Source organism: Pterocles gutturalis, unplaced genomic scaffold (assembly GCF_000699245.1).
Source record: "Pterocles gutturalis isolate BGI_N339 unplaced genomic scaffold, ASM69924v1 scaffold6592, whole genome shotgun sequence".
Taxonomy (NCBI): domain Eukaryota; kingdom Metazoa; phylum Chordata; class Aves; order Pterocliformes; family Pteroclidae; genus Pterocles; species Pterocles gutturalis.
In genome coordinates, this window is record NW_010112847.1 from 119,704 (window position 1) to 138,677 (window position 18,974).

Sequence of the window (18,974 nt, forward strand, 5' to 3'; positions counted from 1 at the left end):
GATATATATATATATAAATACACACACATACCAAGTCTTGCACAAAGTACACACTTATGACACGGGAATTCCTTTCCATCTAAAGATTTCAGGGTCACATCGGAGAGGTACGAACTAGAAGATATTTAACAGGATCAGAACTGTGACTATTCAAAAGAGCTATGAGTTGTAAACTCTACAAATAACTTTTGCAAGTTAGGATTTATCCTTTAAAATAAAACACACTTGAACTTTAATAATATAATGTAAAATGAACCTAAAAGTATAGGCATGATAGTTTCAAGAGACAATTTTTTTTGTTCAAAGTTGAGCTCTCAAAAGTCCATCTCAAGTATTTCTGTCACAACACGGTCAATTACTGTTTCAAAACTGCTATGACCAAATAAATTAATTATGGGTAATTTTAGTCAGTCTTAAATAGTCTCTGTGAAGTTATTTCTTTTACATCAGTACCTACTATAAGCTTTGACACTGCATTTTAAGAGTGAGGTAATCCAAATTCAGTGAAAACACTAGTTTTATGCAATGTAGGTTTTAATATGTAAGAAGACTCTTCAAGCCTTCAGGTATAAATAACCTAATCACACCAATGGAATTAAAAAACAAACACCACCTTGATAAAAGCATAAGGAATTTTTATATTGAAAGATATTCCAGAGATTTTCCTAATTAGGAAAAATATTTGCTTACTTCCAATCCACGTAGTCTTATTGTCACAGCAAGCATATTTGCAGAAGTCAAACTGCTTTTGACTGAATTACTCACAGCATTTTACCTGGCATTAGTATTCTGTGATACAGCTAATCCACAGAACACATCAATGTACATCAAAAAGAAGCAAAAAATATACCATACGTAATCTATCCCAGACTACTAATTCATAGCTCAGTCTATAAGCATCTACAGAGAACTTCCAAACATGCCTTACTGTGAAGAGACAAGTGTACACTCAATGATAAAATACAGCTGATCAACCTCAGCCTACACTTAACAGAGAAAGAGATGACATAAGAGTAAGACGGTGTGGGCAGGGGAAGCTTGAGTTAAAAAGTTTACCATTTCTTCTGATTTAACTTTGGCTTGTTTCCATTCTTCTTGTTGACATTAATTTTTCCATTTTCTAACCTGACTCCACCCAACCTGCAAACCATTAACATTGGTAATAAGTAATACAATTAGTATAGAGTTCAAACAATTAAGAACAGTTTCACAAAGTGACAGCAGTTCAGTGAGCTCATATTGTGAATATGAAAAAGGATCAAAATCATTCATCACAGAAAACTAAAAAGGGCCAGTTGTCACCTGAAAGTTTTCACTGCAGGTGCAAAATGTAACTGACATTCTTTCCACATCTTAGATATTTTTTCTTAGATGAAAGCTATACTGCTATAGTTAAGGCCAAAGCCCAATATCACAGAGTCAAAATCTGGGAGTTTTATATACTGCTACCAGCAAGTTATCTGAACAAAGACAGTGGTTTGGAAGAGACACCCACAGGCGTCTTTAGCACCCTAATTCATTAAGGAGACTTGTGAACGTGATGGTAAAGATATAGGAGTGCTGCTGATGAATGACAAAGCAATACACTTTTAAAGGGAAAATGCTTGAACATGGGAATTTTACTTGGGAACTCAGTTTTAGCAGCAGCTTCACATCTTTGCTGATTAATTTTAGCATTTATGAAATATACAGTGAAGAAAACTTCCCTGAAAAAGTTCACTCCCTCCTTTGAGAGGGAAAGATAAGTGCAGAAAAAAAACCCAAAACTGAGTAATACAGTTCTACAGAGTCATTTGGTCTCAATTCCATTAGTTTTGTCATGTAACATTAAAAATGCATCAGTTAAACAAGAATTTAACTTTGCTTTGTGTTGTTTTATGCTAAATATGTTCACGATCTATGGAAAAACTAGAAGACCATGGACCACAGGATAGAAATTCGTCAGCCCAAAACTCAGTTAGATCAGCTGTCTCTAACAAAACAAATACTGATGTTTTAGGACAGTCAGTATATTATGGAAAGTCAGATTACTGGCATCAGATGTCAAGTCTCAGAGACCTCATGCCCTAAAAGATACACAGGAGAGATGTTTTAAATACAAATGTCCAAGAGGTTCTAGGACACAATACAGGCCAACAGTACATTTCCATCATATAGAAGCCTATTGAAAAATGATACTTTAAGTCCATAATCATGTTATGAAAGTTTGCTTCTGTCATTATTTTAAAAGGTCATACACATGCTTTCTCTCAGCAAAGAGCATCAGAACAAACTGATGTTGCTTTAAAGAGATGACACAGTGTGTGCTGTAAACTTTTATACTTACAACCAATAAAACAAACAAAAAAGGCAAACTTATCAACCGTAATTAGCCTTCCACTTTAATAACAACTAAAATTAGATCAACTTATACAAACACAGTCTGTGAAGAGCTTGCCAGAATACAAATGCATCTCCTTTCACCTACCTTTCACTTAAACTGCTGAGTCCGAACTTCTTTGCAGCACTTTGCAACATTTTTATGAGGTTAGCTTCTTCACCAACAACTTTGCCTTTTTTAGATTTGCTCCTCTGTTTTTCATTTATAACTTGTGCTTGATTATTTCTATAAATCTCAAATGCAGACTTTTCATTAACATTTTCTTCAAAACTCATTTTGCTCAGGTTAGAAATTAAAGTCTCTTGATATTCTTCCGATTTTCCTTTAAGCAGGATTTTTGGTTTATAACCATGAGTCAAAAGATCGCAAGTATCAGTGTATATGAACTGCAGAAGGTATGCAAACAGATCTGGATGAACTTTCTCTATTACATAAAGATCACAGCCAACAGCATCTTCATCTTTACGGTAGACGTCTGGAGTGTCTAGCTGGTTGCCACTGGAAACAAAGAGCTTCCTGAAGAAGTCAGAGCGTACAGACAAGATGTATTTGTGCACTGGGTAAGTTCTTGTGCCAATTTGAAAAGTCACATCATGGATGCTGTCCATTTCATCTGTTTCATTTAACAGTTTGCCAAAATCCTCTCCAAAACTTGATAATGACACACTCGGAATTTCATAGAGACTAGAACAAAATTAAAACCATCAAAAAACCACTGCTTACAAGCTCCATAAAATTTCACATAGTATGTTTAATGACAGGGGTGAGGTTGCTTACACTTGGTTTGTTGAGTTTTTTCTTACATTGCTGGACTACTCAATATTTCTTGTCCTGTTCTTTATGAAAATAACTAATAATATGGTATTTAGGCAATTAAACCACATCTGTAAGGTCTGTCTAGCTTCAGAATATCAAATACAGTTTTTATCTTTATAATGTAGCCAGAATGTAAGTATGTATTACCTACCTTATCTTCACCTCATTTTTACAACATGAAAACACAGAAATGTCTGCTGTATTTCATATGACAATCCAAAGCAATAAAAAGAAAAAGCTAATATTTACTTATTTATCAGATATATTATGAGAGTACAACGAAAATGGATCAGTATTCTACTTGTTCATTTTACTTAAAACATTTTTTTCAAACAAATAAAGATCCACTTTCCACTTTTACTTAAAAGCTGACCATTGGTGATTACTAAAGGGGTGAATTTCTACAGTATTTAGAGCTCAGAGTGTGTTAAGAAATACATCCCAAATGCTTGCCTTAAACACTTCCGATAGATAATTACGCAAATACACAAGCCTAGGTCTTTTGGTAGCTTCAACACAGCTGTTTATTAACAAGTGCTACTCTCTAGCAGTATGGATAACCATGCTTACTCTGACTTCTATTATGAGCCAAAAAATGGTTTTGAAAAGAAGAATTATTTAATTGCAATCACACACACACAAAAAAGTGGAAAATTACAGTTGTTGATATTTTAAATTTACCTTGTTTTAGGATCTGACTGTAGAACAGCAAAATTGCAACCATTAGGATCAGTGGCAATACTAACAGCTCGGTGGACAAAAGCAAGCTTCTGAAGTCGAATTCTTTCGTACACACTGTTTGTATCATGTTCACAAGAGATATCACATGAAGAATTCTGAAGGCTTGATACCAGTTCTGCTAAAGGAAAAAAAAACCCACAGAAATATCCAGCTAATTAAAATGCAACCGATATAACAAAAGAGCAGGATTTATGACTTCTGTAGATCCACTAATAGAGTCACTGAATAAGGCTAAGTTATGCTGAAAACTTCAGCTCTCTTAACTGAAATGCAGGAAGACATTTTAAGAATAAGGCGTTATTTACATTACATTTAGGAGTGTCTTTATCAAGAACTTCTTGTAGAAGTGGAAAACACTCCATCAAACATTCAATGCAACTTGTAGAATGAAACAAGCTGTGCATCAGTGTACAGCAGTGAAGATTGTTTTCTCTTCCTGTCATATCAATTACAGCAGATAGAATACAATTGCCTTAAAACTTCATATTATATCTATTTAAAATTATACCCAAACTAACAAAATATCGCTGAAAAAACGTTATATTCTCTGAATACTGGATTATTTTTCAAGAACTGCACACCATTCGCCACATTCATTAAAACCTTTCAAAAAAACAGAAGCTCTCATTCATTACAAATGAGCAATGAACATCAACAAGACATTCAACTAGTCCACAGGTCTGGATTTTGAAATTTCCTCGAAGATACTAAAACTACAAAAATAATACAATAAGCATAAAGAACAGATTGCCTACAGACACATACCAGCACCAGGACAAACAGAGCGAAAAGGTGATGCATTTGGTGCCTCTGTAACGAGGGAACTACTATGTGATGCATAAAATAAAGTAGAATGGAGTAAAACTAGTATGCAAACCTGGACTGAACAACAGAAGAAAGATTTTTGCTGTGAAAGAATACAAAACTGGACTGATAAAACTAAAGGTGGAATCTTGGTATCAAAGGAAGTAGAACTGCAACATAAAGCTATAAAGTTCAAATACGCCCCAGGTTGGAAGTAAATCCATTTCTAGCCATGGAGTTTTAAGACCCCTACACTAACAGAGCTGACAGTTTCAATTCAAAACTTGTCCTATAGTAGACAGATATCTCCCTTGCAGAAAAACAATCCATCAGTACGTACTCTCAGCAATGAGACAAGGCAGAAATTGCTCTAGACCCTGTATTATGCCCAGAGAAGGGTCTGGGAAACATGATAAGGTTTTATAGAGTTAGGAAGTAAATGTTTGTTCAATGCCAGTCTCTTAGGACTGGTCATCTAATATATGTGACAAGATCATTACACTGGACCGTGGAGCTACTATTACTTTTCAGAAGTACTTTTCTTCCTGGAAATACCCACCTGAAGGTTAACTGAAGGCTGCAAAGTAAGTAAATCTTAGCATTACTGACGAAAGAAAACAGAAGTGGTCAATGCTACCAACCATCAGCCACAGAGGAAAGAACAAACTCACCACATAATACTATTAGAGTCTGTAAGGATTCAATTAAACTTTTATATTGATTTGAAGTATTTAAAAATCATTAAGAAATCACAGCTAACCTTTCTTTTCTGAGATTTTTTTCCCTTCTTCCAGCCACTTCCCTGTAAAGGCTTCACCATCCTGTGTGACAAACATTATTTCGTTTCTATTTAAAGCAACATCGGACATGAAGACTTGCCGGCCATACACCCAACGACACTGCTTCATGGAGTTGCTAGATGACTTCCAGCAAAACACCTGTAACATAATTTTTTCAGAGAAAGGGGAAACTTTCACATCATATAAAAGCAGTTACATATTACACACTACTTTTTTAAACACAAGAACATGCCATCTCAAAGTTGTATATTAAAGGATAAAGACATTCTTCAAAATTATACCCTGAAGCGTTATGAGCATCTATTACAAAGCACCCACAAGTAAAACAGGGAAAATTTATTACAATATCAAGATCCATTTGTCCATGAAGGGCATTTGAAAAGATTCTCTGAATATTGAAGCACCTTCAGAGCAGTCATTTATGTGACAGTTTTTATTGACATTTCAACAAGGACAGCAAAAGGTATCATCAAGTCAAGAAACAAGTTCAATCAAATTCTTAATTTACAGATTTGTCCAGCTGGCTTGCTTATAAATCAGGCAAAATGCAAAGCTAGTACACCAAAAAATTAAACCACTTCCTCATAATCATTTGTCAAAAATCTCAAGTTTCTCTGTGCCAGCCAAGGTTTTGAAATTAAGATCATGACTAAAGACAAACTTCCAAACATTCAACGTAAACATGAAGAACTGCATGCACAGCAGGACCCCAACAAGGTATAGTGCAGATGTCTGAAAGAAGCGAGCATGAAGCAACAACCCCACACAAGGTAAAGCCCAGACGTAGCATTAGTAGTGATAAAGTTGGGCTTTTGTCTTCTCCCAGTGAAGGGCCTGCACAGGTCTGTTAACATCTACGCAATAAGAGGACAAAAGAATTTGAGTAACCTATTTCCTTTCCCTTGAGCCCTACAGAGTCATAGAATGGTTGAGGTTGGAAGGAACCTCTGGAGCTTATCTAGTCCAACCCTCTGCTCAAGCAAGGCCACCTAGAGCTAGTTGCCCAGGACCATGCCCAGATGGCTTCTGATAATCTCCAAGCATGGAGACTCCACAACATCCATGGGCAACCTGTGCCAGTGCTCAATCACCCTCACAATGAAAAAGTGCTTCCCAATATTCAGATAGAGCGTCCTCTGTTTCAGTTTGTGCCCATTGCCTTTGGTTCTGTCACTGAAAAGAGCCTGGCTCCATCTTCTTTACGTCTTCCCTTCAAGTATCCATATACACTGATAAGATTCCCCCTGAGCCTTCTCTTTTCTAGGCTAAACTGTACTCTCTTAAAGAGAGTTCCATGAAGCGAAACCAAGAAGTGCTGATTCAGGAAACAGAAGTATTAAGACCTCTCCTTACTCAATAATTCATAATGCTTAAAAGCACTAAAGATCCCAGCATTTGCCAGTATTCAGCACGGAAAAATATGAAACGTAGATTGACACAGTTCCACTGATAGAGGAAGACAAAGTAGTTTCTTACTGCTAACGGAGTGTCCCAAAGATGTTGAAGGGGCACTACCGATACTACAGGTGCTGGAGGCTAAACCTCACATGAGCAAATACTGAACTGGAAGTTTACATCTCTGAGACAACTAATGATCTAATAAACAGATAAGATCATGCCAAAACATAATTCAGTTAAATGCAAGGAAATAAAAGGAAACACCCACACTGCTCTCTATTTTGATATACAAACCCAAATTTTAACATTAAGAAGATAGCATTGCAGGAACAAAACCTTTTTGTAACCACCACTAGATGGCACTGAAGGCTTAGATCGCCCAGTGAGCAGATCTAGAAGAGGCTGGGGTTTTGATGAGTCCTAAAAACTGTTACTCTATGAAAGAATGAGGGAAGGAAACAACAAATCCGCCACAGCATTCGAGTTCTAAGACAGCGCAGTATCTACACTGTAAATACTAAACCATTCACCAAGTTTCGCTGCAACTTTTCAACAATAAAAGGGACATCTCGTCTACAGAACAGCTGCTTTTTAGCAAAGGCTCTAAAACTTCAAGTCCAGAGACTACTTCTGAGACTATTTCTAGAGGGTGTAAAGGTGATAAGGTGGGGTGAGAAGAAAGATGGGAAAAAAAAACCCAGACCATGTACACTATACAACCACATATGTATATAAAAACAAAGGAGTTTACACCCTCAGTGAAAAGTCATTAGATGTTGATAGATTTAAAAATAAACTACTGTATATTACTTTGGTAGTCTTCCCATAGCCCTTTAAAAAAAAAAAAATCACTAGCAGCTCTACTGAAACAAACTGGGTATTTTTTATGCATCATTTTGTCCTGTCTAAAGTTTGATTAAGCAGTACGCAGCCTGCTATACAATTATGATTTCTAGGGACACAACTTACTCTTCCAGCTTCATCCAGTGCTAGAACGCAAATCTTCTGACCCCCATTTTCTTGAAGATGCTGGGTATCTACCTTATATTCCAAATATTCCTCATTAACAAGAACTTTTTTAAGGTTCAGCTGTCTGAAAGAACACAAAAGGTTAAATTAGTATTTCTTCATTGTGTATTTATGTTGCTTCTATGAAAGAGTCACCTTTTCCATTCAGAGAAGCAGTAAAAAAATTTAGCTGAGGTAGTGACACTGAAAAATTACTTTAGCATCTCCCCACTAGTATTACTAACATAACTGCTAAAAAAATACTATCAGTAGATTGTAATTTTTGCTTTGTTAAGTCAGTCATATCATATCCACAGGTTCTTCACAAACTTCCACAAGTGAAAACCATTATATTATTTAGCTTTGATCTTCACCATTACAAAAATTATACCTGTATAAATTTAATTTAGTAGTTTGTATTAAAAGACCTATCCCATCCCAGCAGATCAAAAACCATGCAAGTTATCACTTTTCAGTTTCTTAGTATAAAAGCGTAGTATATCGTATTCAGTTTCTCCAAGTGCCAGCACATTCACATACAAGCACATAGAAAATGAAGTATAAAATAATCATTAAGCTATAACATGTCAATAAATACTGCTAGAATATGAAGTGAAACTGAAAAGTTAACTAGGAGTTAGCTGGACAAAAATGCTTATTACCTCTCCTAATCTGTTATTGCAAACTAAGTAAGAGAGAATGGGATCAAACAATTTCGTAAACTTGGTTTTACATCCAGGTTTTAGCATATGGACCAGATGATGTCACAAGGTCCCCCTTACAACCTCAATTACCGTTTATAACATACTATATCCACACATTAATTATAAAATTCAGACCTAAAATTACTGATTCAAAATCGTAACAACATATCTAACAGAACAGCAGATCTTCAACACCTCTACCAAGATGCATTTATACAAATTCAGGCTAACAGAGGAACAAAAATACACCAGTTTCAATATTTTTAAACCAATGGCACAAAATATTTTCTCTTAATATGTTTTTTTTAAATATCTTTGGTCAACAGTGAGTGGCACTTTAGCCTCATCTAATAACAAAAACAAATAAACAAAAAAGTTCATATGAAAGAACTGCAAATGAAGAAAACCTCAGGGTAGCACTTGTTATCTCTACTTTATGCACAAAAATCTACACCAGCTTGCAAGTGTAAGACTATAGTGAAATCTTCACCTATTGTCCTTCAAGACAAATTAGAAAAGTAACACATACTTCGAAGCCATCTTCTTGCACTGATAGTCTGCAAGTAAATAAATATCTCCTCTTTCAGTAACGCATACTGTAGCGCCATCACTTGCAGAGACCAAGGACACAGAGATATCTTTATGATGTAGAGCAGAAACTTGGCGAGGTGTAGTTACACATTTTTCTCCATTAGGATCCAGCAGATAACCTAGAAAATACAACACATCCCAAAAACATTACTTGCCTTTTCCACACATTGTGCATTTAAAGGACAATTTGCTACAATATAACCTTTGAAGAACCTTTAAATTCTAAAAGACTTTTTAGGTAGTTAGACAGATAAGAGACTCACCACACATACTTGTTACTTCACCACGAACACTAGAAAACATTTGAGATTTCATACACAAAAATGAAGTAAGACATATTCTACAGGGAGTGCTGTTTCATGCGGTTAGACTCTGCAGTGGTACTAACTTTGATTCCAAAGAAAGAATGCCTGTTTGATCATATTACAGTTCAAGACACTAGAAATACTATCACACTGGCATAAACTAGAGATTAGTTCAGCCACGGGAAGATACCAAATAAGTTTGTCACACAAACTACTATTCAGTGCACATAAATGCGAAGGCAGGCAGTTATGTGAAACAGACAAAGTTGGAGCTGTAATGTAAGGTCTCTGAAAAGACAAAAACAAAATAAAAATCAGCCCACTGCTGCTCTGCTTCATCAAGAAACCTAACACAACAAATCTCATATATAACGTAACCTTGCTCTGTGTGAGCTTACGTCTGCGCCACAGAGTGGATTCAAGTACAAATACCCAGGGACAAGCAGCAGAGATACCTCTAAAGCTGGAAGCAATCCCTTCATGTGACAGTGTAGTGCAATGCCCAAACACCATAAAGAGGCAAGGTTTATCACCACAGGTCTACCATAGTGCCCAGCTGACACAACTATAACGCTTACAATCCAATTACCGCCTCCATATGGTACTGCACTGGGCCACGTGCACACCAGAATCATCTCAACAACACAAGCAACCACAAATAATGATGGGTGCATACAAAAAAACCCCACAAAACCCAAAGAAAAAAAAATATTCATTAGCAATACTTTCTCTGACAAAGACAAGCTTTTTCACACACCTTTGTAATCTTACATAGAACAGAAAAAACCTGATGCCAGAACTGATGCAGATTAACTCTCTAAGTACCATGGCTAGCTAAAGTTTTGTTTGCACACAGATACAGAACTGCAGAAATGCAAATCCAAACCAATATTGCCATACCTGATCATTAAAAAGACAGAAGTAACTGAAATATCCCATTCATACAACAAATCAATAATTCACTAGTTGGTAATACATTTTTATTAGGTTATTTCTTGACTTCAGAATAATACTGAGTGAAGAGAAGATTCTGGCAGTGGTACTGTTGAAAAAAATTTTAGATGGGGAAGCTTTTCAGTTTAAAAAATCAGTACGGAAAAAGTTATCAGTAGCATGTTTACAGTGTGCAGTGAAAGAAGGACATAGGCAGGAGAGCTGAATGCTAGTTTATAATTTATTAAGGGCAGTACTAGCGAGACTCCTGGAAAGAGACAAGCAAGCCTTGGGGTAATCTGCAACACAAACAGCAATACTGTGTTTCCTGAAAATCCTCAGTAGCAGGACCACACAAGATACATGGAAGGAGAAAGAATTATAGAGTTCAAATAACAGAACTAAGTCTGACTAGCTCCCATCATCTCAAAACATGAAAGTGACTGGCAGTGATGAAAAATATTCCTCAAAAGAAGTGTGAAGGGCTGATGTCAGCAGACTGGTTAAAAAAAAAAAAAAAAAAAAAAAGAGAGAGGGAAAAGAAAACTTTAACCAGGCTTCCTGTTGTAAGAAGCAGATGACAGCTTTAGTACGAGTAACATCTTTAATGGCTGGGTTTTACTTTCAGAACGCTTCTACCTTACCTAGTTGGCCGCCATTCAGCCCCATGGTATACACTGCTTCCTTAGTCCATAGCACTGTATGGAATCTGCCTGCAGCCACTCCAATCACCATTCTACCTTTCAGGTTTTTTGCCTGAACCTAAGCACAAATCCAAAGTACATCTTAATATTAAGCAGCAACAGGTGAATTTCACATGTACAAACTTCTGACAACATGAACTCCTAAAGTCATTAACAGTGAAACATTGGTATCAAGCCACATACAGTCTAATGTCAGGATTATTTCAGGAGTTTGTCAAGTGGGGCACTATTGCACTAGTGACAAAAAGAAGTCAACTTTTTTGCGTTATCTAATCAGAAATACAATCAAATCTCTTAGGCTTTCTTCATATATAAGATGTTTAACAAGACTGCATAGGACATGTATAAGACAGTCAAAGATGGCTCAGGTGCCACCAGTGTCAGCTAAAACGTTTCAGCTTTTAAGTCTTAATGCCCTCAACAGACTACAGAACTCTATACTACTAATCCTATGCTTCAAAATTAACTTGATTTTCCAGATCAAGATGATCAAGATCAAAGCAAATACTGTGGACACACAGCTATCATTACACTATTAAAGACCATCCGATTGTACCCCAAAACTCTATTCTGTTGCATGTAGGCCAATTATTCTTTCCTACTTTTATAACACTGGTAGTGCAATGTTGTTCTACTCCAGATGAAGCTTCCTTTCAATAAAAGGTAATGTAACTTTTATTTACTTAAAAACAAAGTAGTTAGAAAAAGTTAGAGATTGAGCACAGAAATATAGTCAAGTTGCTGATGCCCATACCCTCTCTTCCCTGTCACTTTCTAAAGCATTATGACCCCAGAATCAACAGCGCTTCCAGCAAAGGACACAATCATCAAACCTCGAGATCCATCATCCAGTGATTCAAAAGCAGGAAAGAGCAGGAATCTCAAGTAATGCATGCCTATTACTTTTAGGTCATTTCAGCTACAGAACAATTGAGGGAAGAAAAGGGTCCTGGCAAATGTACCTTGTATCACACTTGGCACTATAAACTTTAGTACAGCTCAGGTTAAAAACCAAAACATTTATCAGGACACAGTTAAGTATTTATGATTGAGATGTATGATAACACAGAATCAAGATTTTATCTGAACTCACATTCAACTTCGTTGTCCTGAAAAAGTTTGTTATTTCCACAATCTTCACACTTTAATTTCTGCTAAAAAACCAAACAAATAAGCTTTGACTGATGTTATTTTTACCTGTCTAGGAACACTGCAGTTATCAGGAGGAGGAAGAATACCCAATTGATGGAAAGTATTTAAACCAAATGTGTAAACATATCCATCTTCTGTTAAAACAACAGTATGATCCTTAGCTGCAGCTATCTGGGAGCACTGATGGCCAGCTAAGCCTTCCACGAGTCTTGGAACCTGAACAAGAAAAAAAAAATATTGGTATAAAAATAGACTGGCCTGATATTAACCAGTGGCCATCTATGAAACTAAAGTTCCACCAAGAGAAAGTCATGACCAAACACTGAACTACAGATGAAAATGCATTTGAACATACCATACACTCATTAACGTAACTACCACATCCAATCCAGTAAGATAAACTACTTTTATTTTAAATGTGTCCTCTGCTACCAGGGGAGATGATTTTTAAACTACCTGTTCCAAAATTAGGTTGGAAACTATATCTTCAGGACAGCTGGACAAATATTAACTTAACTCTTCTGGTTTTCTTTTTAAATTACCATGAGTGATAAAGATTTGTCCCTCCAAAACACAGCACAATCCTAAAAAAATTCCACAGAATGAGAAAGCAGGTCTGTATCTTTGACTCTTCATGCACTCTACCATGACTTCTCCTTTATTCAGCTGGGTAACATCCCAATTTCAAAACAGCAATTTGCAAAAAATTCTAATTTCATAAAATTGCATTCAAAAAAAAAAAAAGCAGCATTAAGAATTGAGCTCTAGTAGATTTAGATTAGACATTAGAAATAATTTTTTTCCTGTGAGGGTGGTGAGACACCAGAACAGGTTGCCCAGGGAAGTTGTGGATGCCCCATCCCTGGAGGTGTTCAAGGCCACGTTGCACGAGGCTTTGAGTAACCTGGTCCATTGGAAGGTGTCCCTGCCCATGGCAGGGGGGTTGGAACTAAATGATCTTTAAAGTCCCTTCCAACCCAAACCATTCTGTGATAAGATCCAGCAACACAATATCAAGCTCTACCAGAAATTTAAAAAAAATTATTGTGCTGCAAACTAAACACAAACAACCAGGTAGTGTGCATGGGATAAGATACTGTAGTCTAAGAATTGCATTGTCATCATATCTTGACCTTCTCAGATTTTGGTTTTGCATATTGCAACAAAGTACTATCCAAATGAAAATGATAGTTGAGTTTTCACTTAACAGCTCTGCAAGTCTAGTAAGAAGCAACTCTACCATCACTTTTCATGCCACTCCAGCTCTACTGTACTGCTGTTTCCTTTGTGCCAGCCTTGACACTCATCAGACGGCATCACAAGAAGCTAGGCCAGACTAAAACCATTTGCTTCCACTTACCTGGCATCAGCTAGCCTTTAAAACAACTTGGCAGTAACACAGAAACTTGACTGCAGTACCTAGCTATCTTAAATTAAAATATATTTAAATGCACAGTCTTCTACTTTCTACCACCTCACTAGCAGTACCGGAGAGCTTTTTTACCTCTTATTTGGTGGGGAGCAAGAGGGTTTGTTTGAAATCAACAGCAAACTGGTTTTGAAAGTACACTCACAGAACCTCTAATTCACTTTTTAGACTTGCTGTTTGAAATAAAAGAAATATCATGCTAGACTAGACAAGATAGCATAAGATAGCATACCAGGCATGTTTGTTCATCCCCATGTCCCAAGCGTCCTCCTTGTCCATGTCCACATGTATAAACTTGACCTTTGTGGGAAAGGAACACAGAGTGGAATTCACAGAGTACCACCTGAAAAGAAAAGGGCACAAAAGGGGTGAGGAGGAGGCAGTATAGGACAAATTAATTTTCTTGGATAATCTGCAAACACCTGCCAAATTTACTTTTTAAGAAGTTCAGCCTTAATAAAGATCTGGTCATGAAAATACAAGTAAGATACTACTGTTAAAAGCACAGGACTGCCAAATCAAGTCACAAGGAACAAAGTATTTGATTTAAATTTATTATGTACTGCTTTAACCTACTCGAGGAGACTTACAGTTTGTATTGTTTAAAAGAAGTTCAAGCATGGCCCTGCAGGCTAAGAGAAGCTCAAAAGATTCAGATTTAAAGGGCAGCCATACTGCCTCAGAAGAGATGAAGAAAACATCAGTTAAGACTGCAGCACAGATTGTCTGCCCTGAATACTTGTTCAAGTTGTACTTTAAACTTTCAAACATTCTTAAACTGAGGTTTCAAGAAGTTACTAAGAACAAAACTACTGTTCCTACTGTCCCACTTCAGTTCCCTACAGAGTTTTATGAGAGGTCAGAAACTCAAAACAGTTACAGAAGTATCATGCTTCTGAATTTACTTAATGATGTACAAGGCATATATCCAAGATAAATAATATAAAAAAAAAAACATATTCTTCCCACCAAAACAGAGAACCATGATTTAACTGAGGGTGACCAGGAAGGGGAGAAGCAGCAAGAACACAATACAGCAGGCCTACTCTAGCACTCCTTAGCTGCTCTAAGCTGCTTGCCAGATCAATGGAAACTGCTTGCTGAGAAATAACCGGGAAGAAAGAAAAAGAGAGGGGAAACAGAACCAAATACAATAAAAAAATAACACACAAAACTAACTTTTATCTTTCATGCAAATTTCAAAAACTTAATACCATCTTCAATAGTTGTTCCCCCACACACATCCCTGCAAGTTCACTGAGAAACAAACATGTCTATGTAATACTTTCAGAATACCTGTTTGATATACACGCCATTCCGAGGAAAAAGGTCCACCAATTCAGGATGATGTTTACCCTGCTGACCACCATGGCCCAAAGTAAAATTTATATTGTTTCCCCAGGTGTAGACTTCCGTGGGATCTGCAATGAAAAAAATTCTCTCTGCAGCTTGGAGATGAGTTGCATGCATAATCACTTTGAAAATCAACTCCTGCTCTATTTAAAATTTGAAGAGGAAAGCTGTTTTTTTACCTAAAATTTGAATTGAACTTTTGAAAATCTATTCTTAGGAGAAGGAAATTGCTATGAGAAAATATTTTAACATCAATGTACAAAAGATAATCAAGGTTACTTATGTGTATTCCAGTTGCAGAATATGCAAGCAATTCCTCAGCAGCAAATTTACTTGTTTTCAGAAGACAACTAATACTACCTTAGATGCTTTGTTTCAATTTAGTAGAAAGCCTTTCCCAAAAAAAAGGTTATGCTGTCTTGTATGAAAATCATAAACACTTTAAAATGAGAGGTGTGGCCAAAAACTAACATTTCATACTTTTTAAATAACCTCTCAGTTACAATGATATATGAACACCATTTTTGATGAGTTATAAACTGAAATCAATGTATGTTTGATCATGTTGAGCTACGACTAAAATGATTAATTTTAACATATTTTACAAGGTAATATTAAAAATACCCAGAACTCCGTATCTGTGTAACCAAAAATACTTAAATTGCCTGGAAACAAGCTGAAACAAATTTCACTGTGCAAAAATTCTGAACTTGGGGACAGGGAGAAAAGCAAAAAGAAGGGGGGTAGAAAAGTATAAAACAGCATAAAAAGGAATAAAAGCCACTGGAAAAACTACTCCTCTGTCAAAGAAAAAACTTGTGTGCTCAGAGTTATTCTTATATACTCATTTCCTACTTGGAGAAACTGTACAGAAGATTCAAGAACATATTCCTATCTTTTCACAAAAGACACAGAAGTGATGTAAGTTACTCTATCAAATTCAAAGACACTGAAGTCTCTGATAAATTGAATTGAGATAAAAAAAACAAAAAAATATCACAGAATAGTTGAAGTTGAAAGGCACCTCAGAGATCATCTAGTGTAACACCACTGCTCAAGTAGGGTCAGCTAGAGCAGGCTGCTAGGACCATGTTCTCTCAGGCTTTGAATATCTCCAAGGCTGGAGCCTCCACAGCCTCTTTGGGTTACCTATTGTATCATTTGCTTGGTGGTTTTTTGCCTCTTTTTTTTTTACCTCCAAGTCAGTCATTATTCCTTCATTTTTGCTACACATGTGCATGCTGTGCCTACTGCCAAGATTCTGCACCTGCTGTGTTATGACATTAGTGACTCCACATCTTCCGATATCTCATAACTTATACATTCCTAATTAGAAACAGAAAATATTATCTACACGGGTACATACATTAATACATTGTTCAAACATATCTCCTTGTAAAATATAATTTAAGCTACTCAATTTCCTACCGGTTTTTTTGAAGACCACATGGATTGGTCTATCTTTCATCACAAGATCCAGGGCTGATAAGCCTTCTTTATCCTGAACATACAGACTAACACCATGCTGAATGGAGAGGAGAGGAAGAGAAACAAAGTTAAAACTGAACTTCACAGCTTTAAGTATGTCAGGTAAGCATTTAAGAAGCTAAACAAATCTTTAATTGAAGTCAAATATTGATAAAAGAAAACTTTCAGATTATTTCAAGTAAATTGTAAGCAGATTTGGAAAAAAAACAGTGCAGTTCTGTTCAACTACATATACATCATGTTCATCTATTAACTGGTAATTTATTGTATGAATACTGATTGAACACTAAGATGTAATCAGGGAAACACAAAGGAAACACACTTGAAGATAAAGCACTGCCATCTAGGAAGGGCAAGGATTTACCAAAACCGCATTTACCAGCTTTGAAGAACACATTTTCTTACATCGGCATGTTAACAGCATCGGTTTTGACAAGCTGGAGAAGTGAGAAGATGAAAAAAAACCTGCTACAGCTTTGAAAACAAGCAGGGAAGAGTGGTTCACAGCTGCTGAGAAAGGGCAAGAGGACACAAACAGCCAGACTAGCCAGCAGCAAAGAAGGGTCCGAAGCACAAAGCATGAACAGGTCATTGCTTTAGAACATTAGGAGATATGTATATATACTGTAAGTATTGTTTTCTCAATACAAAAAAAAAAAAAAGTGTTGCTACACCAGCATTGGTTTTAAGGAAGTTAAGTGTCATCAATCAGATCACTGAAGGAAGAACTGCCGATGTCCCCAGGCAGAACCTTAATGGATAATCGGCTGCAGCTATGTACCATGGCTCATGGCTGATATAAAAGCAAACTTTACAGAATTTCACACTTAAGAACCAAACACATTAATTACAGGAATCAAGGGAGCAAAATCCATTCCAGCATGCCAGAAGGACAGCTAGCCTTATCTGCAGCAGGGATTTTAACCTGCAACTTCATCTGGAAAAACACCAGCCAGAAGAACAACATTCATTCTCCAAATTATAAAGGCAACCCTGCTAACAGCAGTGCTGGTATGAATGCACTACATGACAGAAAGACGAACCTATTTTTATTATTTAACAGGTAGCTGGACATTCTTCTCTTTGGCAGCTGCACAAGTCATTTACAAGCAGAACAGAAGCTGCAGCGATATTTGCATAGTCTGAATTTCTAAAAACAAACCCCAATTGCTGAGTGGCAAAACTTGTAGTTGTATGCATTCTGAGAATAAACCATGACTGCCTCCAGCCCACAACAGAAGTTATCACACACACTAGTTGAGTACCCCAGGGGTTTATACTGGGTCAGTACAGTTTAACATCTTCACCAATGACCTGGATGACAGGACAGAGTGCACCCTCAGCAGGGCTGATGATGAGGCAAGACCAGGAGGAGCGGCTGATAAGCCAGAGGGTTGTGCTGCCATACAAAGGGACCTTGACAGGCTGGAGTAGTGGGGCTGAGAGGAACCTCATTAAGTTCAGCAAAGGAAAATGCAAATCCTGGCCCTAGGGAGGAACAGCTCAGTGTACCAATACAGATGGAGACCGACTAGCTGGAAAGCAGCTTGGCAGAAGAGGACCTGGGGCTCCTGCTCGACAACGAGTTGACCACAAGCCAGCAATGTGTCCTCACAGCTAGGAATGGTGAAAGCATCCAGGGCTGCACGACAGAGTGTTGCCAGCGGGTACTACTCAGCACTGGCAAGCCACAGGGAGTGCTGGATTCAGGTCTGGACTCCCCAGCACAAGACAGACATGGACATGCAGGAGCAAGCCCAGCAAAAGACCACGAAAATAATGACTGAGGCATCTGGCGTACAAGGAGAGGCTGAGAGAGCTGGGATGCTCAGCCTAAAGAAGGTTCATGGGAGGTGGGGGGGGATGTGTCTTATCAACGTGTATAATAAACACCTGACTGGAGGTGGGGGGTGGGGATCCCAGTGATAGCCAGTGGCAGGACAAGTGGCAATGGGCACAAATTGAAATATAAGAATTTCTGTTTAAACCTAAACCCCATTGTTACTGGACTAGTATAAAACATTGAAACAAGAGATGCTTAAGTCTCTGTCCCTGGAGACATTCGAAATCCAACCAGACACAGTCCTGGGCAACCTGCCATCAAACTTCCTTGAGCATTGGGGGTTGGATGAGAAAATCCTCAGACATCTCTTTGTAGGTCAGCTATTTTGATAACTCCACTCTATAATCCCTTCCTGTTGTTGCTATAATACCCTTCTATAATGCAGTATGGCAGAGATACTTCAGCTAAGAAAGTAAGAGGCAGAGCACTCTTTACGAGCTGTTTCATTCTGCTTCTTAGAGGCATATCAGCAGAGCTAGATATTAGAAAAACCTCACTCATTTATGCAACTGACAGAAAAGCAAA

At 37.2% G+C, this 18,974-nt stretch overlaps 1 protein-coding gene across 3 annotated transcripts in view; it reads right to left on the reverse strand.

The window, feature by feature from the left end:
- The window catches only part of IBTK (inhibitor of Bruton agammaglobulinemia tyrosine kinase), a 47,889-nt gene that overhangs the window by 27,385 nt on the left and 1,530 nt on the right, over window positions 1-18,974 (reverse strand). For all 3 annotated transcript variants that reach the window (XM_010074224.1, XM_010074223.1, XM_010074222.1), the window contains exons 2-13: window positions 16,547-16,643; window positions 15,062-15,186; window positions 13,998-14,108; window positions 12,382-12,552; window positions 11,125-11,242; window positions 9,181-9,361; window positions 7,909-8,032; window positions 5,502-5,679; window positions 3,878-4,052; window positions 2,468-3,064; window positions 1,057-1,140; window positions 32-114 (exon numbers count right to left, since the gene is read on the reverse strand). In XM_010074224.1, coding sequence (XP_010072526.1) covers window positions 32-114; window positions 1,057-1,140; window positions 2,468-3,064; window positions 3,878-4,052; window positions 5,502-5,679; window positions 7,909-8,032; window positions 9,181-9,361; window positions 11,125-11,242; window positions 12,382-12,552; window positions 13,998-14,108; window positions 15,062-15,186; window positions 16,547-16,643 — 2,044 coding nt within the window. The remainder of the gene's footprint in view (window positions 1-31; window positions 115-1,056; window positions 1,141-2,467; window positions 3,065-3,877; window positions 4,053-5,501; window positions 5,680-7,908; window positions 8,033-9,180; window positions 9,362-11,124; window positions 11,243-12,381; window positions 12,553-13,997; window positions 14,109-15,061; window positions 15,187-16,546; window positions 16,644-18,974) is intronic.